Source organism: Dipodomys ordii, unplaced genomic scaffold, assembly GCF_000151885.1.
Source record: "Dipodomys ordii isolate 6190 unplaced genomic scaffold, Dord_2.0 Scaffold27, whole genome shotgun sequence".
Taxonomy (NCBI): domain Eukaryota; kingdom Metazoa; phylum Chordata; class Mammalia; order Rodentia; family Heteromyidae; genus Dipodomys; species Dipodomys ordii.
In genome coordinates, this window is record NW_012267243.1 from 13,227,635 (window position 1) to 13,252,621 (window position 24,987).

The 24,987-nt window shown below is 44.8% G+C and overlaps 1 protein-coding gene across 1 annotated transcript in view; it reads left to right on the forward strand.

The window, feature by feature from the left end:
* Nucleotides 1–24,987, forward strand: part of Znf608 (zinc finger protein 608) — a gene marked incomplete at its 5' end in the record, with an annotated part of 102,118 nt that overhangs the window by 26,082 nt on the left and 51,049 nt on the right. Inside the window, one exon of the mRNA XM_013015542.1 lies at nt 15,624–15,879. Within this exon, the coding sequence (XP_012870996.1) occupies nt 15,624–15,879 (256 nt within the window). The remainder of the gene's footprint in view (nt 1–15,623; nt 15,880–24,987) is intronic.

The window sequence follows — 24,987 nt, forward strand, 5'->3', positions numbered from 1 at the left end:
CCCCCCCCGTCCTTTCTTTCTGTCTTTTTGGTTGTTAGTGGCCAATTGGAGATAAGGGTCTCAAGGACCTTCCTTCTGGCTTTGAACCACAATCTTCAGCTCTCAGCCTCCAGAGTTACTAGGATTACAGGCAGAGCCATCCATGCCCTGCTGATTTTAACTAGGAGGAACTTTTTCAACGTCTCTTTGCCACAAACTTCTGTGGTCTAAGTTTCTAAGATCATTTGCTGCTTTTCTGTCAGTTTTCCTTGGGCTGAGCCTTTTCTTTCTTTCTTTTTTTTCCTTTATTGTGAAAATACTGTACAAAGGGGTTATAATTACATGGGCAAGATAATGAGTACATTTCTCATAATGTAGCCTCCTCCTTTGTTTCCCCTTCCCATCCCTTCCCATCCTCCCCCCGCCTCCCCCCAGCCAATCCCTACGTTGTAAACCCACCAAAGTTGTAAAGTTTGTTTTTGACATAACAACTTGTACATCTCATTGTTGCAATGGGTCCACCTGTATCCCTATTTAAATGATATGTTTTTTTCCCTTCCCCTCCACAACTTATACCGACATCAAATATAGTGAAAGCAGGGGTTATACCGTGGGGGAGGGACATACAAAGCAACAAAGAAATAATCTTATAAATGTGTTAGAAACAATCACATGAAAGAAAAAAACATTTGAATACATATCTTAGGGTTCATTTCTCTAACATCAACTTATCTGACCTTTTCTGCTTGACTCAGACATATAGTAGTTATTGCAAATAAGGGAAACCATGAGACCTATGTTTCTTTGAGCCTGGCTTACTTCACTTAATATAATTTTTTCCAAGTATCTCCATTTCCTAACAAATGGGGCAATGTCATTCTTTCTGATGGAGGCATAGAATTCCATTGTGTATATATACCACATTTTCTTGATCCATTCATCTACTGAGCGGCATCTGGGTTGGTTCCATATCTTATGAGCCTTTTTTTTAATTATTAATCTTTGTGTTTTGATATCAGATTTTTAGATTTCAAAGAAATAGTCAACTCTGATTTGTGATTTTAAGAAAGATTATATAATTGGTTTATTAAAGACACAAATCAAACTTCTTTTAAGAGTTTATGTAGTTAAAGTATATCAGAAGTTTTAGCAAGATTCACAACTTATATTAAGAGTCAGATTGGGTTGGGATAGAAGATTTTCTGGTAGTTACAAAGAATTATAAAGAGCTTTAGAGTAAGTGCCCTTTATTTTTTCTGCTAGTACTGGGACTTGAATTTAGGGCTAGGGTGCTCTCCCTTAGCTTTTTTATTTTTATTTTTTTTCTCAAAGTTGGTGCTGTCCCACTTCTGGCTATTGGTGGTTAATTAGATATGAGTCTCAGACTTTTACTTCCTGGGCTGGCTTTGAACATTGTTCTTCCTCAGAACGCAGTCTCCTCAGTAGCTAGGATTAAAGGAATGAGCTACCATTGATTGGCCGGGAAAACATACCTAACACTCAAACTACTGGGAAAAAATTTCAGTCATCAAACGAAAAGAAAACAAAAGCCAGTAAGATCTCAGAATGCTGAATTCTAGGATGCCTTAATTGTCTAAGAGCGGTTTGATCTGAACACTGTTGTCAATAAAATTAGCACTAAAATCAAGGAATGGATGTTTATTAATGAATACTAAGCATGAGTAACAAAAAGGACTTAGTTAAGTTGCTTATATCATGATGAAGTTGAAGATAATGCCATTTTTATTAAACTAATTTCAATATAAGTTATTTTGGTTAAGGTCATTTGCTTTTGATGTACTATAAAAAATACCCACGATTAATTTAGAGAAGATGGTCACCCACTTAAAGAAATGGTCCATTTAGTTTTGACAGATAAAGCAATTACATCAGGGTCCCTAAATGTAGCTGTAAAATGGGGTGTAGGAAGGAAAAAGCATTAAGAGGTGTGGAGGATGCTTTTCATTGTATAAAATATATATGATTATGTGAGACCAGATGGTGACACTGAAAATAAAAATGAGTATGGTTTTGAACTTTTTGAATGCCGTCTTTAAAGGATGTTTTTGCTAGGAAAAAAAGCAATGATTTGACCTACAAATTGTATAAAAAGCATCACCATTATGGCAAAAATCAACATGCATTCTTTAATTTGAGAGGGTATCAGTTCTTCTTGGCTGATTATTTAAATCATGATTCAAATCAACTTGATTTAAATTTAGCTTGATATAAGCTTAAACTGTTTGCAGGTGTTTATCTACCTATTGGCAATGATGGAACTTTCGGGAAATGTATATACATTTATATCTTAGATCTGGGAAGTGCTGTTGACTACAGAATGATAATAGATATTAATATCTAGAATATGCCCATCAGCTATTTTGCTTTTTTTTTTTTTTTTGTACCAGAACTTAGGGCCTCCCTTAGCTTTTTCACTGAAGACCGACTCTCCCACATGAGCCACACCTCCACTTTCAGCTTTTTGTTGGTCAAATGGAAGTAAGATCTTAACATCTTGAATACAGCTAGGAATATAGCCTCTTAGCCAGGAATATAAATGTGAGCCACTGGGTTCCACAATCACCTGTGATTTAGGGACTACATTATATAAAATGATTTAGTCATTGGTTAAAAGACCTTGGGCAGTTTATAGCATCCTCTATAAAAATTGTGTCCACATTTCATTTTGGAGCTCATCTCTTATGTAGTACTTGTGAGTGATGAGATTAGGTTAATCAACTACCCCAATGAGTCTTAATAATTTATTATCTAGAAGATAGTTTGAAAACAAACGCATAGGAACAAATATGTCATCTGAAAATCTGTGTGCTGAGTGTATCCTGCAAACAATCCCTTGTACCACAGCCTTTAAAGATTTTCTTTGTGAATCTCAAAATAAAGTGAATTGATAGCTATGCAATTATAAATGGATATGCCATTTTAGTTGACATTTTTGCATTCTATTGAGTTTATTTTTATACAGTTCATTGCATTTTATGGAGGAAACCCCATAAAAGGGCTGGACAATTCTACTGAACGTCATTTCTAGATCTTGATACTGCAGGTTCTTGGTATCAGTCCTAGACTGGGATTTTTCCCAGTTTATCATCTTCTAGAAGAAAAGGAGGAGGAGGAAGATGAGGAGGAAAAAGACCAATATGTTTCCCCCAAATTAAACCAATTATATACTTGATACTAAATAACTGTGACGATTCACTTAGGAGACTTATTTCAGTTTTCATCGCACTTACCATCCTTCGAGAATCATCCTGTTTTTCAGGGTGATAGTAGCATGGCTTTTAATATGTTAGTTTAGCGTTGTGAAAAGTTAAAAAAGGCCTAAGTGTGCTATTGAGGTTCATCCTTGGGTATCACTGGGAGGAGAGGATCAAGTGGGAAAAGAAATCCAAAAGAGCTTTTTGAAGGTACTCATTGGCTTTTGGATTCAGCCCTCATTTTCTTCTGGGCTGCTAATGGCACATTAGAAAAAATGAGGAAGATGGCACTTCGATGTAGAGCCTGGTTTCTTCAGTCACCTGGGCAAAAGAATGCTGGAGTCGAGTAGTGTGACTTTACCAAGATTGGGCCAGAAGATTCCCAGCTAGTCAGAGAACCTTACACTAACTACCAGTGACTATTGGGGTACATAAAGGGGAATGTTAGCAACCAGCGGGCTTTTCAGTCTAACAGTGTTTCCCTTCTGGTAGATGGAGGGTAAAAGGAGACTGTAGCAGGTGTGTCTCCTCCTCCCTTCCTCCCTCCCTCCCTTCCTTCTTTACTTCCTTTCCTCCTCCTCCTCCTTCTTCTTCCTTTGTGGGTGTGTATATGCACACGCACACCTTCTTATATTGAGGCTTGGATTCAGGGCCTCTTTCTTGGTTTGCTTGCTTATAGCAGGTACTCTACCTCTTGAACCATGTGTCTCTACTTTTGGGTGATTCACTGGAGATGAGTCCCGTAGATTTGATTGATTGGGCTGGCTTTGAATCTCAATCCTCAGATCTCAGCCTCCTGAGTGGCTAGGATTACAGGCCCAAGTCAGCAGCCCCCGTCAGCTGTCACCTCTTCACTTCCCGAGGGTGGCTTTGAGCTTGACACCTCTCAGACTTCATCTTAGAGATGCGCTCCTTCAGTTCTGGTCAGTCCTCAGTCCATTCTCTGTGCTTCACATGCTGAAAGGTCACCAGCCGGTCTTCCTCTGTGTTTTCCTCACCGGGGAGTCTACGGGTTCTGCTCCTTTCCCTTACTACTGATTTTCTCCATAGCATCTCGCCCCTTCCACTGGCTTCACTACTCTCTCTGTGTCGCTGAGTCTAGTCGAAATCACGCCCTTGAATTCTATAGTTTTCTACCTGTCTGGTAGGCCCCGCCCCTCAGGCTGGCCCTCTGTCTCAGCTCCTCTTCCCAGAGAATGACCCATTTCCAACTGAAACGGACATCTGGACTCGTCTCATAGTCCATCCCCATCCCCCGCCTTCCTGAGTCCAGCCCGGGTTCCTCATTCTCCCAGTGACGGCCAGCTCTTCCTTGGAGTTCTGTTACAGCTTCCTAACTGTCTCTCTCCCTCTCTCGTCTCCTTTCCCATAGATTCTAATATGCCTTTTGCCAGATGAACGATCCTGTCTTTCAAAACTCCCAGGTTGTCTTTTAACCCGACACTCAGTCCACGTTCTTGGCCTGGCCGGGCCTCTCTGGGAACAGATTCATCAGCCTTCACCCTCCCTCCAGCTAGCTAGCTAGCTGCCGGCCGCCCCTAAACTGAATGTGAATCCAGACTGGCTCAGCGCTGCCCCAGCCTCCCGTCTGTCCAGCAGACCCAGGGCAGCACCCTTCTTATAATCCGCCTCAGCCCACTCCCAGCCCCACCCCCTTGGTAGCTCCCATGATGCCCTGGGCTTAACTGACCATCTCAGCCCTGAGCACACCACCCCCTGCTCACTCCTCTCTTATGCTGCCTGGAGTTCCCAGAAGGTTCCTGAATCAAGGCTTGGCACTTGGTGGCACCTGGCCTAGAGGGACTGGATAAGAGAATGACTTCTCCAACTGTGAGGTTTTAAGGGGCTTTTCTTTAGAGAGGGGAGCAGCAGGTTCCCATGTTCTTCCCTGTCACACCAGCTAGCTTCCTCGCCCACCTCTGACTCACTTTGGGATTTCAGTTCTCTGGGTTGGGAGTTGAGGTGGTAACCTTCCATTTTGAGCCCTCGTCCTTGGTGGTGGTTTGTTTACTTTCACACTAAAGTACAGTAGCTAAGCATCTTTGTGTTAAAAAGTTTTTAAACGATGTAAGTAATACTTGTGCAAGTTATTCTTTGGGTCTGTCGATGAAAAGTGATTTATTTCCTCCCTCCTGTGTATGTTATGACGTGGATAAAATTTCTAAAATAATTCACCAGAAACCGTTAGAAGAGAGGTTCTGTCTGTCTGTTCAGATGTGCTGTGTTCTCAGGAAGGAAAACAGTTCTGGACCTTTGTGTGTGTGTGTGTGTGTGTGTGTGTGTATGTGTGTGTGATTCTCTCACTTTCCTTTTCACCTAAGGCTGGTCACCTAAGACTGGTGTTCTGTCATGAGTTACTTTTGGCTTTTTGCTGACTAATTGGAAGTAAAGAGTTTCATGGACATTTCTGCTCAGGCTGGCTTTGAACTGCAATTCTATGTCAGCCTCCTGAATCGGTAGGATTATAAATGTCAAACCCAATTCTAGACCTCTGAGTATACTCTCTCTCTCTCTCTCTCTCTCTCTCCCCCCCTCCTCCCCTCTTTCTGTGTAGAAACTTGAAAAGTCTCTTTTCTATCCTGGTCTATAATTTGGTTGAGGGCATGACAGATGTTAACAGCAGAGTTCCTGGCTTCTAGCATTTGCTCCTGACTCTGAGAGATTGCTTTCCTCTTAAGACTTCAATTTCCTTAGTTCACAAAACCAGATGAGAAAACCTCCCCTACCTTTCTACAGAGCTTTAGTAAGAGTGGTTGTGTCAGAATGTGTCCTTTGAAATAGATAGGTGGTAAGCATTATATATGTATGAAAATTTTATGTTGGGGAGTAGGTTAATGGTAGTCCTGTCTGACATTATAGATTCACTGTACAGCATGGGTGGAGATCGATAGATAGACAGACAGACAGACAGACAGACTCATGTAGATGGTTGTGGAAGAGCATTATAATTTTATTTGACTTTCACTGTTCTATCCTGTGATAAACTATGGTGAGCTCACCAAGTTATTTGCAATAATTAAAATTCCAAACTATTCCTTAATTCTTGGGATGGGTCAGTATTTGCCATCAGCATTCAGAGGGAGGGAAGAAAAAGGACCAGACGTATCCCCTAAGCCTATTAGACTTGTATTGAAGTTTGTGAACCATGTGAAGGCTTTGCAGAGAGGAAGGTGAGTGATTTCCAGCCAGGAGTGGTGCTGCACACTTGTAATCCTAGCACTTGGGATGCTGAGGCAGGAGGATTGCAGTGTTGAGGCTACTTAGGACTATGTAGTGAGTTCAAGGCCAGCCTGAACTCAGTAACATCCTGTGCCAAAAATCTACAACAATTGCCAGGCGCTGGTAGCTTAACTGTAATCCTCTCTACTCAAGAGGCTGAGATCTAAGGATCATGTTAGTTTAAAGCCAGCCAGGGCAGGAAAGTCTGTGAGACTCTTACCTCAAATTAAGCAGCAAAAAGCCAGAAGTAAAAGTGTGGTTATGTGGTACAACAAGAGCCTTAAATGAAACATCTAAGCAAGAGTGTGAGTTCCTGAATTCAAGCCCTAGTACTGTCACAAACACAGAGACAGACAGACAGACACACTCAAATAATAACAATAACAATAATTTGTCACTTTGGTGGTTTGTCTTTCGGCTCATCACCTTATGACGCTCGCTCCTCCCTCCCTCCCTCCTTCTCTCCTTCCTTCCTTTCGTGCTGGTCCTGGGGCTTGAACTCAGGGCTGGGTGCTGTTTCTGAACTTTTCTCCTCAGGGCTAGTACTCTCCCACTTGAGCCACAGGCCCACTTCTGGCTTTTTGGTGGTTACTTGGAGATAAGAGTCTTAGGCTGGCTTTAGATCGCGATGCTTCGATCTCGGCCTCTGGAGTAGCTAGGATTACAGGTGTGAGTCACCAGTGCCTCGATCATTTAATTTGTTATAAGCAGAGTGTATTTTGTCTGTAATTCAAAGGTTTAAAGTTTTACTTTAAAATACTTATTTTAGGTGATTGTAAATGAAATTCCCTAAGGACAACTTTATTCTGAGAGGAGAAAAGGGAAAGTGTGTGGTTTTTTTACCCCTCCTTAAATAGATTCCATACTCCTGCACTTCCTGTTTTCTTAAAATTATGTCTGCCAACCTTTCTGAAGATTTCAAGTTGGCTTCAAGGAGAAATGGGAAGCTCCACAAAGAGACCCACCATTTCTATCAGTGGCCAGGAACCCCCAGGACTCTGGTACTGCGCTCGGATACGGGATTTTCCGGTGGCCTTGGGTGCAGTCCTGGCGAGCAGCCCTCCGAGTTTACCCCTGATCTCTTTGTAAGTCTCACTCTTCAGGGTTGGGAATTAGATCCAAGCGATAGAAATGGACTTCGTGTGAAGCTTCTCAGGAACTGCGAAAGATTATTTCAAGAATGTGGGATTTCTAGTATTTTGTGACGAGGTCTTTTCCTTGTGGTTCATTTTTTTTCTGTTTGTGTTTGGAAATGGGATGAGTGGAAGTCAGAGAATTGAGATGAAGACGCGGTCATTCATGGCAGCTACGATAGCACACCCAGCTCTCTGAGTGGTAGAGGATGGCAGCCGCACTTTCAGAGCTGATTAAGTATCTGTGGCTCTTCAGAGGACAGCAGTGAGGCCGGGTATGACAGCTGCTGGGGCTGGCGGCCATCCTCCAGGCCCAGGTCCCTGACCTCTCTGCCCTCAACAATGTCACTCTGCTGTGGGACTCTGTGTTTGGATGGCTGTGTGTGTGTGTGTGTGTGTGTGTGTGTGTGTGTGTGTGTGTGCCTGTGCCCATACTGGGCCCATACCAAGGGCCTAGGGGGCTTTTCCTTAGCTTCTTTGCTCAAGGCTGGTGCTCTTCCATGTGAGCCACAGCTCCATGTCTAGCTTTTTGGTGGCTAATTGGAGATTGCAGTCTTATCGAGTTACTTTTTTTCTGGCTCCAAACCATGATCCACAGGTCTCAGCTTCTTGACTAGCTACAACTGCAGGTGTGAGCCACTGGTGCCTAGCCGTGGATGGCTTTTGAGAGGAGATTTAGTTTGGCTTCAGAACAGAGAGACATTAGGCACTGAGTTGAGTAATTTAATTATATCCTGCCTGTACATGCTTATTGCCTTCTGCAGGGCTCAGTAAAAAGGAGTCAGGTGTGGCATCAAAAGCACACAAAGGTTAGTTTTGTTTGGAAGAAGTGTTTTTTCCATCTCTCCTACATTATCATGTGCAGCAGTGTGCTTTGGGCTGACTCAGGAAGATGCAAATTCTGTCAGAGCCACACCATCTTGAATGACCTTTCAGCTTGGTCTCCACAAGCTTGAGAAGCAGTTTACAGATCAGGGAACACACCACGGGGAAGGAAGGCCGCTTAAGAGGCCCACTCAGATCTTCTGTGCCGTGTGTCCCATGGGCCTGGACGGAGGGCTGGGTGTGCGGAGGGGGTCTGGTCTGGTGGTCTGAGGATCTGCCATGTGCTTTGCCTGGCAAGCTGTAAAGCACATGTTGCTTTGATCGTGGTCCTGAAAAGTATCACATTCAAGAGCAGCGGGTTAGGAGTGATCAAAGTTCAAGCCGTGCCATTCCCTGTCAGGAATAGAGACTCAAACTTGATTAATTTTGGAGAAAGAATCAGTACCTAATTTTATTTTATTTTTAAAATTAGAACAATGCTTGATGCTTCCAGTCTTTACCTCCCAGTGAGCTGCAGCGGCCTCTGCACATGCACAGGGGAGCGTTTTCAGGCCCTGCCTACGTGGCTAATGAAGCGGTAATGTTGCCCAGATGACAAGGAGGGCTCTGTGGCCCTGGTCACCTCTCAAGGACTGAGACGTTTTTCTGTGGTAGCACAGTCTCCGTCTAATGCCTTTTAAATTAAAAGGTGGCTGAGGGCCGTCTCCTAAAGCAGCCGAATAACAGGATCCTGAGGAGACGTGAGCATTGAGCAGCCATGCCCCAGCAGGCCCATCCAATGTGCACGTGTTGAATCTGAGCAAAATGAAGCCTTCCTTCCCTCTCTGGTTGTTGGCAATTGTAGCCGCCTGGGATCGAGGGGTGAAGCATAGGACAGCTGTGGAGATTGGTGGCAACAGATGCGAGAAAGCACAGAGCAAGTGCTCCTTGTCAGGGCTCAGCCCGGAGCCAGGCCAAGGGAGGGGGGGGTCTCTCTGCGCTGAGGCGTCCAGGGGGTCCCCTCCCCCGCCCCACCCCCGCTGCTCCTATCCCTTTGTTGTGGCTGGGTGGAGCGGGAGACCCCCAAGCCTCCACTGACAGCCTCCTGGTACCGAAAACCACGCTTGGCTGTCACAGGGAAATGCTCTAGGGATGAGAAGCCGCCACCAGCAACACTCCAGCTCTGGAGCAGCCCTTGCAGATCAGCACTCGGGAGGCCCTTGAAAGAAGGTGAACTGGAGAAAATATTGCCAGGACCTCTGCAGATTTTCCTCTTCCAGCCCTCTGATTACACACACTAAGTGCCGCTATCTGTGTAAATAACCTTCTCCTCCCCTCCCTCCACCCTCGCTGCTCCCAGCCCCCCTCCCCCCTGCTCTTAGGCTCTGTGGCGTGATAAATCGCCTGGCTACTGCTCAGCGTGCACCAACACCTGGGAATAATCATGCAAAAATAACAGCGAGAGACTGCCGTGCGTCTGTTCTTGACATTAACTTTCCTCCGTTTGACAGTCTGCCACCACCAGCTGTTAGACTTATGGGTCTTTTTTTCTTCCTTTCTTTTCTTTTCTTTTTTTTTTTCTTTTCTACTGAAGATGGCTGCTTTCCTGCTTTCCTCTTTGGCTCTCTAATAGGTTACATTGGCGTCCCATCCAGATGACAGAAAAGAGCTTTGACAAAAGAACCCTTGCTAAAATGGGCCAGTTCTTTATTCTGATTTCTTAAATTCTAGTTATTAGTACTATTGGATCAATATTCACCCACTGATTTTTATTATCCCATTAGAACTATAGTAGAATTACTCCTTCAGAATGGTATTCATAATTTGCTTGCTTTTGTCTTCCTTCCTTCCTTCTTTCCTTTCTCTCTCTCTCTCTCTCTCTCTCTCTCTCTCTCTCACACACACTCTCACTCTCCTCCCCCCCTCTCATTTATACAGGTGTTTGAACTCAGGTCCTCTAGCTTACTTAGCAAGCTTGCTTGCTCACTTGCTTGGCTGGTACTCTACCATTTGACCCGTGCCTTCAGTCTGCTTTTTGTCGATTAGAGCTGTAGTCTCTCAGACTCCTCTGCCTAAGCTGGTGTGAACATCCGGCTTCTAGAGCTCAGCTTTCTGAGTAGCTCACATGACAGGTGTGAGCACTTGGTATCTGACCTTGAATCACTTTTGCATGTAGCAAATCCTAACATTTGGCTCTATGCACACAGATCACCTATTGATTTCTTTTTAGTTTGGATCTCAAATATCTTTGTAATGATGAGAGTCACGCCGACCTCCGCAGTGGCTCTCCTGTGCTTGGCTTCCGTCTTTGGAGACGTCACATGAGGTAGTGGCGCAGAGAGCCATTGGCTTGCTTCGCTTGCCGTGGTCAATGCCAGGCCGAGGACCAACTCCAAAGACTGGCGTGTGCCCCGCGCCTATTGACTTACACAAGGCCCCACGTCTTGTACTCAGGCCACCAAAGACAGTCCCTTGGAAGGGGCTGTTCAATTGCAGGTGTGGTTTCGCTGTGTTTATGAGTGTCCTGTTGTGCTGGCTAAGTGTGCAGCGCACGAGGGTCGTGAGCAGACCGCACACGGATGGTGTTGCACACGGATGGTGTGTAGGGTGAGTTCAGGTGAGCGTCAGTAGACGTTTGGCCCAGCAGCGTATGCAGAGGTTAGATGATGTTGTACTAGTTTCGGGCTCATCAGTAGCTCCCCACAGCACTGCCATCTTTGGTAAACAGGGATGGGTTTGGCCCATTGGCTGATGCCAGTGTGTGAAAGGCAGTTTCCCAGGCTGAGCTGCTCAGGGTAAGCCCCTTTCTCTTTCCACTTTTAACACACTTTAACCACACTTAGCCATGCATTTTGGGGGGATTATAGATTTATGTTAAATATAGTAGGATATAAAAAGGAGCTTTGTAGGGCTGGGCGGGGTTAGAGAACTAACTGTGATATCAAATGTAGCAGACCAGGGGCTGCCTGGCTGTCTTTTTCTTTTTCTCTTCTCTTTCCTCTTTTCTTCTCTTTTCTTTCCTTTTCTCTTCTTTCCTTTCTCCCTTCTTTTGTTTCTCTCTCTGCCTCTCTCATTGTCACTCTCTCTCTCTGTTTTTCTCTCTCTCTCCGGGGTTCACTGAGCTGTGCACACGCTGAGCACTCCCATCAGGTGAACTGAGCACATGCTGAGTTTCCGGCAGCCTGTTGGGGTGATTCTTTCCTCAGTTCCACACACTGAGACTTAGAATAGCCCAGAGCCTTGCTTGGGGTCCCACACAGCAAGGGCTGACAGGGCCAGGACTTGACCCCAGGTTTACTAGTTGGTATGCTGCTCCCTCACAGGAAGAAGGGCTACAAAACTGATGCCACCAATTGTCTTCTGTGTGTGCACATGTGTGTGTGTGTGAGTGCGCACAAGTGTGCATGTGTGCACATTTTAGTGCCAGAACAAGGGCTTGAACTCAGGGCCTGGGTGCTGTCCCTTACTTAGCTTTTTGGCTCAAAGCTAGCACTCTACCACTTGATGTATGTCTCCTCTTCTGATTTATTTTTTTTTGGGGGGGGTACTTAATTGGAGATAAGAATCTCCTGGGCTTTTGTGTCTGGGCTGACTCCAAACTGTGATGTATCCTCAGATCTCAAACTTCTGAATAGCTAGGATTAGAGGCATACGCCCAAAGTGCCCAGATACCCACAGTCTTGATGAGCTTTGTTGACCCAAAAAGTTATGGCTCAGTATGTAGATCAGTGACGTGAGAAATCAGGAGGCCATAGACTTGATCTTTTCTACAAGACAAAAATAACTACTGAGGCCAGGCTCAGTGATAACACACCTGTAATCCCAACCCTTGGGAGGCTGAAGCAGGTTGGTCAGGAGTCTGAGGCTACATGGAGCAACCCTGTCTCAAAATAAATTTAACAAATGAGTTAGTGTTCTTTAAAATCCCGTTTTACGTATGAGCCACGCGGCTTTGTGCAGGATACCTTGAGATACCCAAGAGAACGAAAACTTCTGGAGGGGTAACCTCCCAGGCGGGAAGAAACGACCACGTTGTTTGGATTATTTCCTTCCTGCCTCCTTTTGGTGGGTACAGGTTCAATTCTTGTACCTTTCCCTCCCTTCCTGTGTCCAGTCTGCTGCTCTTCTGACCTGAGCTGCTGCGAGCCACAGTTTATTTATTACCATTGCACGAATACCGTTGCCAGTATTTTCTGTAGAATGAGAGAGCTGGGCAGGGAGTCTTCCCTGTGGAACATTCTCAGGAAAAGACTAACACACACACGCTCACGTGGCTGGGCAGGGCAGCTGGAAGGCTGAAGTCACCTTCCGCTCTGAGGGGGACTCTGTGTGGGATGCGCTGAGCCCCGCCCAGAGTGGATGGAAATGCAGCCTGGAATCTCCCAAGCATGGACAAATAATTGGAATGTTTTTAAAGGTAGTTGAGTAAAACCCTTCTGGGAGGGGCAGTAATTCCTCACCCCAACCCCACTTTTCATTTAGTGGCCTCTAGGGAAGAGAGGCCTGCCAGAGACCCTAGGGGTGGTCTCTGTGCTCCCCTCTCTCCTCTCTCCACGGGGAGTATGGATCTGGTACTAGAGACACATTTTGAGCCAATATCAGGACAGTGGCACAACAGGAAAACTAAGAACCTAAACTTGGGTTTAAATCAAAGAGTCAAATGTATAAGCCTATTGCCTACCAGATTTGAAGGGTTAGAGTTCACCACACTGGAGTGCTATCTATATGCCTTCCTATTTATAGTCAAGCTGAACTATAGCTTTCTCACTTAGCGCTTGTTGGATACGGGTCTCACCTCCTTTCTAGAATATCAGCAACTGTGACATTTTCTTTAGCTGGTGCTGGGGGCTGAGCTCAGGGCCTGGGTGCTGCCCCTCAACTTTTTCTTTCAAGGCTGGTTACCACTCAAGCCACAACTCTCATTTCTCATAGTTTGGGGGTTAATTGGAGATGGAGTCTGATGGACTTTCCTTCTCTCAGTACTGAGACCTCAGCTTCCTCAGTAGAGTGACAGGCACGAGGCACCAGAGCCTGATGGAGGAAGGCTCATTTAACCCACTATCTAGATCACCCACTGGCAGTTGTATTTCTTCTTTTAGTATTAACTTAGGCCATTAATCCGGCCATGTAAAGAATATTTTCAGAATATTGTTTGATTCAGTTCCGTTGGTTGATATGTACAGCATCGGTTTATCTCCAGTGTATAGCTAGCTCTACAAATCAAGAAGATGTTAGAAAACCTGCAAAAAAAAATGATAGTAACTGATTTTTAATTTTCTTCTTTTTAAATTTTAGAAAGTGGTTTTAATCTCTTCAGCTTTTCAGCTGTGATGAGGAATACAGGGTCGTCTTGGATAGTTTTTTGGTTTAAATTTCCTTCCTCAGAACCTCTCTCCTCATTTGTCAGCCCAATTTTAAAATAGGAACTATCAATGGGAACGTTGATCCATCTTAAGCTGCATGTACACAACAGCATAAATCATTATGACCTATAGGTTGGGACTGCTTAATGCTTTTCTTTTCTTGGATTCTGTGATGAAGAATGCCAAACAATAAAAAGCATGGAGCAGAAGAAGTTTTATAGCAGCTTTGAGAGCCGGAAATTTGCTTTCTGTAGCATGCATCTGGGTAAAGGGCTGCTGTGCATCTTGGATCACTCAGGCAAATGAACGACAGTTTATCATTTTAGTGGAAGGCAAACTGCAGTAGACAGAGTCCTTATGGTCACCTGAACAAGGAGCCACCCAGGCAACTGCTTCAACAGTTAAATTAGGAGCTTATATTCTCAGCTGACACCCTGGAAGTACACTCTTTGTCTGTCTATCGGTTAGTCTAATTTTTAATTTTTAACTTTTTTTGTGTATTGGAACTAGGGAATTAAACGTAAGGCCTAGACACCGTACTTTAGCTTTTTTGCTCAAAGCTGGTACTCTACCATTTGATTCAGAGCTCCACTACTACTTTTTGTTTTTTTTTTTGGGGGGGGAGGATTAATTAGAGATGAGATTCTCTCCAGCTTGTCTGCCTTGCGAGTCTCATGACTAGCTAGGATTATAGGTGTAAGTCACTACCACCGGCTTTACTACTCTTTTAAAGTAACCAAAATGATATAATATTACAACTGAATCCAAATGCCTACAAAGGGTATCTCATAATATATGAACATCAGATAAGATAGCATTTTCCCAGAATGACCTCTGCTCCATTATTTTCCAACATTCACAGTTTGTTAGCCCAGCTGATAAAATATGCAAGTATCATCATCCATTAGTCCCAGACCCTGGCCATGTGTGGCGAGAGCATGCAGGAAATGGACAGAGAGGCTTTGTGAGGCTTTTCCACATACAGACAAAAAACAACTATAAAGCTGTTCTGTAGAAGTCCTACCAGGTGCCAAACGGACTGAGGTTATCTGGTGACCCACCTGTTATCTAAGTGTGTAGATTTTGGTTGCATTATGGCTAGACGTTTACATTTGTGGGGAACTCCTTTGCTTCCCTCCTGGTGCTCAAGGTCCAAGGGAGGTATCTGTCCACCCAATTTGTCTTACACTTGCTTATCATTTCAACTTCCTGCATTCTGAGAGAAGGCTCCCGGGCCTTGGTCAAACCGACCCATGACCCTGAAATGTTTAATCATCAGACACGTGCATTGGTGAAAACTCCTGGTCTGTTGATATTGGCATGCACATTTCTTTTTTCCTCTGTATGACTTCTGCTAAACTTTGCAATAGAACACTTAATTAAGAGTTGCTGCTGAGTATATGCTAATAATATCCACTTTGTGTTTCAGTATATGCAATCAAGTTTATATATGTTGTATATTCCGTAGAGTAAGTTCATCTATTTTCATAGTGATTTAATTCATTATGGTTTATAAAGTACTTGGAAAACAAAGTTAATCCATTTCCTTTGCTTTAAATGCCCAATAATGCAGATGTTATTGTTTATTTATTGGCATTTCTTCTTTGAAAAATGTTATAATTTGAAAATAAGATTTCAGTATGAGTGGAAGATAGTCTTAATATTGCTCAGTAATTTTCATCCACCTATTCAGGAAGCTTGCACTCTTAGGCTTACCTTGTTTGACGTGAAAAATGAAAATTGCCTATTTCTGTTCCACTTTGTGTTTTTGGCACTGGGAGAGCCATCGGTGCCTATGGTAATTGTAAATGGAGTTTGGAATGATGCTCTGCTCTAGAGGATGTAAAGAGACTGCATAGCAGAGCCCGGCCACATGCAGCCCCACTGCAATAAGCCTGTCTGTCTTTCAGGTTGACTCCCTGTTTACAGTGCCAGCACCGCCGCCGCCCATCGCCAGCAGTCTCACGCCTCAGCTGCTGCCCTCCTACTTTCCCCCATCCTCATCCAGCATCGCAGCACCGGTGGAGCAGCTCTTGGTCCGGACTCGGTCCGTGGGTGTCAATACGTGCGAAGTGGGAGTAGTGACGGAGCCGGAGTGCCTTGGGCCCTGTGAACCTGGGACCAGCGTGAACTTGGAGGGGATTGTGTGGCACGAGACAGAAGAAGGTAAACGCGGCCGATTTCGTTTTTATCTCCCGCGCCCCCCGCGCGCCCTCCGCGCCCCCCCCCCGCGCGCCCTCCGTGCCCTCCCTCTGGGAGGGGGAAGTGCTCTGCTGCTGTATTCGGAGAGGACAGGAAAATGGTGGTTTGGGCTCGCTGGGTTCTAGTTGAGGTACGCGCCACGCTGCTCTTGGTGTGTGGCTGCTTTGACCTTCACGGGCTGGAATCCACGGAAGTGCTTCTGGAAGGATTCTGAGAAACGCAGGGCAGGAGGCGCGTTCTGCACTGCCGGGGTGAATGGTGAGAACTGGGGTCTCTTGGTGTGTGTGCCAGCCGCTCTGTCTTAGCGTGGTGGATTGAGATTGCGGAGGTGTATGGTTAAGCCTCCGAACCCCGCAAGCATTCTTGCACATAGGAAGGACCCTTGTCATGAGTGGCTGTCGCAGCCAGGGCCCAGGGCTTGAACCCTAGTGGAGCCAGTCATCTCTTCTATTGCCAGAGACAGAACCTTTTCTGCTCCTTAACTCAGTCAGCCATTTGGCAAGTGCCATCTGTGAGTCACACGGAAACAAGGTGTAAGGGAAACGGATCTGTGTATCATTGCTATCGGAAGTATGAATGGGAGCCTGTGCCAGGCCAATAGTGGCTTCAAATCAGGGTCAGCCACATCTCGCTGCACGTGGTCACCAGATACCATGTTTCGGATGGCCTCTCAGGAACAGGCTAACAGATACTGAGAACTAAGGGCCAAGAATCTAGACTTGCTCTGCTCTGCACAGATGAGTAGGACAAAGGCGTTTCAGGGAGAGGTGTGTTCTGCCTTCCACCTTCCTGAGGTACAAAGAGGAAGCTTTCTTCTCTGCCTTTGAACTCCACTGGTCAAGGATAAAGAAGAGAGCTGGTACTTGGTGCCTCCAGCCTGTAATTCAAGCTGCTCAGGAGGCTGAGATCTCAGGATCATGATTCAAAGCCAGCCTAGGCAGAAAAGTCCCTGAGACTCTTAATTTCCAATTAACCACCAAAAAGACAGAAGAGGAGGTGTGGCTTGAGCAGAAAAAGCCAACCAAGAATTTGAGGCCCTGAATTCAAGCCTCCAGTACTAGAAGGGCCGTGCGGGCAGGTACGTGCACACACGCACACCCATATACACACAGGCAGAGTGGAGCCTCAACTATTAATTAGGTTCCTCTAAATCAAAAAAAGTGAATGGAGGGCCAAAAGGGAGGAAGGAAGAAGGAGGAGGAGGAGGAGAAAGAGGAGGAAGGAGAAGAAGAGGGAGGAGGAAGAGGAGGAGGAAGAGGAGGAAGGAGAAGAGGAAGAAGGGGGGGGAGGCAAACTATATACAAAACAGTGTGAGGGGGTGGGAAAGGGGAAAATCTGGGGTAGGCGCAATTGCTGAGCAATAACTCAACTAGTCCCAACTGGTTGAAGGAAGACAGAGATTCTTAGGGACATCTTGGGATGCAGCTTATTACATTATAGTGTATGCTTGTATGATAGGTTTTCACAAATCAACAAAACATTTTGCAGAGAGAGCCTCTAAGGAAGAGAAAGAATTATATAAGTGAAAGTGACTGAAAATACTGGCTATGGTACTCTCTTGTACTTCTATGTGAAAAGAAACAAACCTTTATTTAGTAAGTCACATTTAATTCTTTCACGTACACATCTTTTTTTTTTTTTTTTCCTGAACAGCAAAAAAGACTTGGGAAGAATAGAGTCTAACTTTCATAAACTTGATAGTCAGATTTTTTTTTCCACTCAGAACATTTACTCATGGGGACAAACTAGCATCTGTTTACTGCTTGTCAAGATTTTATGTAATGTAAATGTGGGATAAGATAGTGGGTGATACATGTTATAAAACTAGCCACATCTTTTTGTGTCAGCTTGGGTTATTTTTCCCACTTGCTGATTTAGTTTTGGCTTTTAACCTTAGCCTCTAGAAAAAGATGGGATAATTTAGTATACAGAAATCTGAGCCATGCACTCACGGCTCACGCCTATAATCCTACCTACTCAGGAGGCTGAGATCTGAGGATCATGGTTTGAAGCCAGCCTGGACAGAAAAGTCTGCGAAACTCCTATCTCCAGTAACCACCCAGAAAAAGCTGGAAGTGGCGCTGTGTCTCAAGTGGTAGAGCACTAGCTTTGAGCACAAAGGGACTCAGGGACAGTATCCAGGCCTTAGGACCAGCAAAAAAGAAAAGAAAAGAGCAAAGAAGAAGAAAAAAGAAAAAATTAGTTTTCAAAAATACATGTTTGTGATATAATGAATGAAATGTGTCAAAGGAGAATAATGATACTTGGTTTGTAAGCTTCAAGAGCTTTGGTGCGTATGTGTAGAGTCTCTGAGAAGTTGGTGCACCCAGAAGCACCTGCGCTTCTGTGCTGTTACCCGTTCATCTCTAGGTATGTGTTCCATTCAAATACTGATCCCCGCCTTCGGAAGGCAGGTTTTTAGGTACTTAGTCCAGGACCTTGGGCAGTTCCAGGATTTCCTCCCCAGCTCACATTTTCTAGGATTTGGAATGTGGGAGATATTTTCCTGTAGAAATAAGGAGTTAGACTGCTAATACAAGTTATTATTTTTTTTGCTGAATAAACCACTGTTGAATTTAAGAACCTGCTTGGTGAGGCCCTGGATCACAAATTATATTTATTGTGCAACCATTTTCAATAGCATTTCACTTGCATTTTTTTCATGATACAATGTGTTGAAAGCCTTTGCACGAACTTAAAAAGTTAAACTCACTTGATCATTAATGTTTTTCCCTTTCAGGAAAGAGACAGACACACACAGACACACACAGACACACACACACACAGTAGTTTGTCATTCGAAAACGGTTTTACTAAACAAAGAACTGCCAATGGAATGCATATAAAACTGTAGGTGCCTTTGACTCAGGTCCCATTGGTTGAGTTGAGTAAAATCCCTGATGCGCTGATTTTGACAGTATTATATAACTGGTTGTGTTTTTCACAAACCTCATGTGTGATTTGCTTTCACACGTGTGTGAAGATTGTGCATGCCTGGGTTTTGAGATGCTAGAATGTTAAGAATTTTTATTTGTGCTCTTTGGGGGATGTTGATGGGGCTCAGCCAGATTGGAATGTGAAATCCCGATTTAATACTTCATTGTTCCTGGTGCTTGAAATTCATTACTCAATGAAAGCTCGCTCAGTCAGTCCTTGCCCCAATGCTGTTGCTAGTACGTGAATTTCCTAGTTGTCTAAGAAGCAAGCTGTGCTCAGGAAGAGTTCTATGAGTGAGGTTCCCTCTGGAAAAAATTAGTGGGTTTCAGATCCTGTGTAATAAGAGAGAAAAACTATAATACGCTTGGATGTTTGCTCATTTGACTCTGATCTTTCTCCTTTAAGGTGAATGCATAGAAGTGATGATGTATAGTTCAAAATTGCTCTCAGATGTTGGAAAGTATTTCCTTAGCATTTTGTTCCTAACATTTGGGACACACATGCCTATGTAGAGTTATTTGTTTGAAAATTTGCTCTATTTTTAGGAGGGGGAACTAATGAAAAAACCATAATGTATCTAGCAATATGTGTAAATACACGTGCTGAGTTGGCTTCTTAGCTCTTTTGAATGTCCTTTCCTTTTGTATCTTATTGAATCCTATTTTCTTTTTATTGTGCTGTTTTTCCTCTTTTTTGATCACACTGGAGAACAGACTTGGTTCAAAGACGCTCGGTCACCTCTCATTCTGCCTTCATTCACCACTGCTCTAAAACCTGCTCTGTCCTTCTCTAATGGTTGAGCAAAGACATTAAAGCAGCAAGAAAAGCAATGCTGGCATTTGCTAACTATGGTCTTTTAAACATGCATGGTGTGTTTCTCTGCTGTGCCTTTGAATATCTGAAGAACTTTCAAAACATGCAGATGCTAAGCACCCTCCAGGCGCTGAGCTGTGCTGGGTTGGCAGCTGGGTCTCTCTGGTGAGCAGACATTGGTGTTTTATCAGATTTCCAGAAGTGATTGGAACAGGCAGGCAAGGCTGATGATGAGAGAGAGAGAGAGTGTTGCCTGCGACCTTTTCAAGTTCCTTCACCTTCTCTCTTTAAGGGAGCCCTATGTATTGTATTGCTTCGTGTTCCCTAGCAGAGCATGGAGACATCTACTCTTTTACTTCACAGAGACAAAGAAGCTGAAGTGTGGCAGGTGAGCATAGTTGTTTATCCACTAAGGAGAGAGAGGGTCTAACCTTGGACCTCAAGGTGAACTCCAGGGGATTTGAGGACCTTCATGAACAACTGATTTATGCTAACTTGGCGGGGCTGGACCTTACTGTTGATATCTCAAATGAGCCTGGCACAATCATTTCATCCTATAGTCTCTGCTGACTCTGTGTGTGTGTGTGTGTGTGTGTGTGTGTTTCTGTCTTTCTGTCTCTGTGCCTGTGTCTGTGTCTGTTACAGGGTTTAAATTAAGGACTTGTGCTCTCATGGTTGGTGCTCTACCACTTGAGCCAGCCTTTTGCTGGTAAATTGGAGATGGAGTCTTGTGGACTTACTTCCCGACACTGACTTGAACTCAACATAATCCTTCAGGTCTCAGCCTTCTGAGTATGTAGGAATACAGGCGTGAGCCACTGGTTTCTGTAGAATTAATGTTTTAAAGGTAATTAGAGAAATAAGTGCATTCTCGTCTAATAACTCCAGATGCTCTTAGGCTCTTCCGCTTCTCATGTATCTCCAGACTCATAAAGGCAATAAAGGCGGGGTTCTGCGGCACATCCTTGCCAGTCATCTCATTTCAAGTAGAACATTGCTCTTGAAATTCTGATAAATTTGAGAAGAGATTAAATGTTAATCCAGGATTAGTTTGTATCTTCAGTAACTGGATTTGAAAGTCGTAAGAAAGATATTTAACCAAGTGAGGCGTTGTTGAGGTGTATCTCTGTGTTTTTGTACATTCAACCGGGCTTCTTAGGAGGGAAGCCAGTCCTTCTGACGTGCATGCTTCCTCAGCCCCCGGCCTGGGGTGGGTTTCTCTGAGCAGCCTCCAGTGGCATTAGGATGGCTAATTGGCACTGCTTCCAGCTGTTCTGACTGGGGTAACCCGCCCCACCCAGCGCCTGTGTCTGGCAAATAAACAGTGCCACCGTAGACTGTGAACGCGAACTTGCCCCTTCCTGGCCATTTTGCCGTGGGGGCATCTTGTGAGAGTGTCGATGGATTTTCAGGTTGTGTTTCCTCGTGTTTCAGCCCGGGACTGGCCTGGGATGGTGATACCAGGCTCCCGTGTGGCTGAGATCACAGACCCACCTCGCCTCACCTCGCCCTTTGGCCTTGAACCGTGAACCTCCCATCTGTAACTCCCAAGTAACTAGGATTACAGCATGAACCAATGGTGGACTTGGTTTTCTATCCTTGAGATGGGGGTTGGGGTGGCTTATAGTATGTTGTCCAGGATGACTTTGAACTCTGGAGCTCAAGGAATTCTCCTGGTTCAATCTCATAAGTACTTGGCATTCTGGACACATACCATTTTGTTAAAAAAAAAAAAAAAAGAGGCAATGAACAACAAAATTCAGCAGAAATTTTTCTTTTCCTTTCTTCTTTTTTTTTCTTTTTTGCCAGTCTTGGGGCTTGAGCTTTGGCCCTAGGCACCGTCCCTGAGCTGTTGGGCACCAAAGCTCTACTTCCAGGAGCCACAGCTTCTTTTCCAGCTTTGTTTGTGGTTTGGTGGAAATAAAAGTCTCATGGACTTGCGTGCCTAGGCTGGCTTCAAACCGTGATCCTCAGAAACTCAGTCTCCTGAGTAGCTAGGATGTCAGACATGAGCCACTGGCTCCTGGCAAAAGACTTTTCTTTTTAAGATGGAGAAAACGGATGTTACCAGCTTCGCAGAAAGACCTCTCAGGAGATGAGGTCCTCACCTGGGCAGGAAAGTCCATGAGACTTTTATCTCCAATAAACCACCAGTGATGCTGTGGCTCAAGGGGTAGAGCGCTTGCCTTGAGCTGAAGAGCTGAGGGACAGCACTCAGGCCCAGAGTTCAAGCCCCATGACCAACACCCCCCCCCAAAAAAAAATCACCAAAACGAAAGAAATATTAAAAAAATCTCCTCTCTTCTCTTTTCCTCCCCTCCCGTCCTGTCTGCCTGCCCTTCTTCCTTCCTTCCTTCCTTCCTTCCTTCCTTCCTTCCTTCCTTCCTTCCTTCCTCCCTCCCTCCCTTCCTTCCTTCCTTCCTTCCTTCCTTCCCTCCCTCCCTCCCTCTCTCCCTTCCTTTCTTCCTTTCTTTTCTTTTTTTGGCTTTGCTTTACTCTGCTTGCTTATTTGGCTGCCACTCTACCACTTGAGACATACCTTCAGTCCTTCTTTTTGCTGATCATTGTAGAGACAGATTCTCAAGAAGTTTTATGCCTGGATTGTCTTCAAACCATGACCCTCCAGATTTGGGCCTCCATATTAGCTAGGGTTTGTAGACATGAACCACTGATCAATCTCCAGCTAAAAAATAAGATTTTTCTAAGACACATTTTTCTTTGGTATGAAATATTCCATGCAATGAATATACAGCACCAAGGCTTAATTAAATTTAAATTATTTTACTATTGGGGATTTACACTGATTTTAACTCCTTAAGATAAATAGAACTAGGAAAAAGGGATTATGTAGGTTATCTTTGCATATGAAGGGTTTATTTTGTTTGTGTTGTGTGTTTGGAATTATGTCCTCATAGCAGTTTTCCAGAAATTGAGTTTCTGAGTCGGTGGGAATGAACGTCGTTAATGTACTGGAACACTCTTTGCTTATCTGCTTTCCTAGGGACTGAGCAGTTTACCCTTCCTTTATGGGAATGCTTGCACCAGTCACCACACCAGTTCTCAGCTAGGAGCGCCCGCTTGCGCTTGCTGCGTTTGCCACCAGCTCGAACCCTTCCTAGAAAGGAAAGGAGACTGTCCCTTTGGAGTAATTGTCACAGTGATTGAGCAAGATAAATCACCTGTGCAAGCGGCCCTGCTGGGGCCGCGCCTCAACCCAGGACTTGGCTCTGTGTGGCGGAAAGGTTTAGATACCACTTCTGCCTCTGTCTGGAGTGTAGTCCTGCGTCACCTGCCCCCATCTCCGCCCTCCCCCCCAGGACACAAGTAAGCCAAGAACAAGATGTAAATATGAGGAAGCACAACACCGGGTGGAGAAGATTAGGATGTCAACCATCTACTAGGAATCGGGGAAATAGGAGCCTCTTGTGTTTGTGTCACTGCACGTGTTGCACACGTGTGCGCACGCATGCGTACGTGCACACACGTGCCTGCTGGTAGTGGGGCTTGAACCCAGGGCCTAGGTGTTGTCCCTTGGCTTTTTGGCTCAAGGCTTGCATTCTACCACTGCTCAACCACTCCACTTCTGGCTATTTGGTGGTTAATTGGACGTAAGAGTTTCACAGACTCGACTGGCTGGACTGGTTTTGAACTGTGGTCTTCAGATCTCAGCCTCCTAAATAGCTAGAATTTGCAGGGTGAGCCACCGGCGTCCAGCAGTGTGCAGAGCTCCTGGTGGCTCACCAGCCCTGTCCTGCCCTGCCCTGCCCTGCACAGTGTCGGCTCCCGTCGCATTTCCTCTCGCCTGCTCTCTTCCCCTGGCAGAACTAGGCAGGCCATTTTTCACAGTACTACTCCCCAAGCATCCCTGCACCACCCCCCTTCCACACGGCCTTTCTGGTCTCAAATCAGTTTGGCTTGTATTTCTCTAGAAAATGGAAAATAAGCTATACTATGATAGAATGCAGATCATAGGTTTCCAAAAGCTTGTTCTCAGCACAGAAAGTTGGCTCCTGGGCGTGATTCCGGGGTAGCTGGCAGGGTCTGACATAACCCAGTTAGGAGACCCAAATGGGGCAGAGAGAAAGTGCTGTGAGTTTAGGAGAAACCCTGATTGCTCATTTCATAATTTCTTATAGCTGAATAGTAAATCTACCCAGGATAGCCTGATATACTTCTTTCGTATTTCGGCTTCCAATTGAACGTGCAGCCACAGCTCTTGCCTAGTGATTCAGACTTCTCAGCTGACATGTGGCACTGGTGTGTCTGAACTATTAAAACACTTTTGTCTGGGGACATGGCAAGCCTAGTACTCTTCTGGAAAGAAACGACGACAACAAAATTGGGGTGCAATCTAAACCAAATGGGTAGAGAAAGAGTGCATTTCTAATTTCTATCTACAATGCCTAGCCTTCCTTAGTTGAGTCTGCATACGTGTGGATGAATATAAGAAGCTATTTTTAAAATATGCTACAAAGCAAACATTTGCCTGCCAGTTTGAGGTTTTGACTGAAATGTGGGAATTCAATTCAGCTTATAGAGTGAAATGTTTTTCTTTGAATTTAATATTCACCAAATATTTTTACAAAAAATAACCCGAACAGAGTTTTCAGCTATGTCTTTCCTAGCAGGAAGAAAATAACCAATCAGTTCCCCCACCCCCCACCCCCATCTCCCCGCCCGGGGGCAGCTTGGATGTGGCCAGCTGGAGTCCCTGGGGACTCCCAAGTACAGCTGCAGGGCTGTAGGTTGTCATGCAGATGTCTTCTTGAAAACCATGCTGACAGACAACATTTGAAGTAACTCAAGTCAAAAGAGCCGCTGAGATGGTTGCTGTGTCTTCCTTTGCTTGAACAGCTTGTTTAGAAATCCAGCAAAGGCCACCACCCTGAGTACTAGTCACTTTGCAGATTAGGAATAACCAACCAGTGCATGCGTGCGCTGCTTCTAACTGACATCTGTCAAACTGCTGCTGCTGCTGCTGCTGTTATCATGATAATGATGATGATGATGATGATGATGGTAGTGGGACTTGAATTCAGGGCCTGGGCCCTGAATCCTTAGCTTTTTGCTCAAGGCTAGCACTCTACCACTTAAACCACAGCTCCACTTCTAGGTTTTTACTGGCTTTTTCTGCCTGGGCTGCCTTTGAACATCTATCCTCAGAGCTCATCCTCTTGAATAGCTAGGATTATAGACACTAGCCACAGGCACCCATCATAAACTTGTTTCTTACCTAAACAAAGAGGGTGGATAGCAAAACCAGGCAGAGCCATAAGAGGGGTTGAAGGCTTTGGCTTGCTGCTCTCAGATCCCACAACCAAG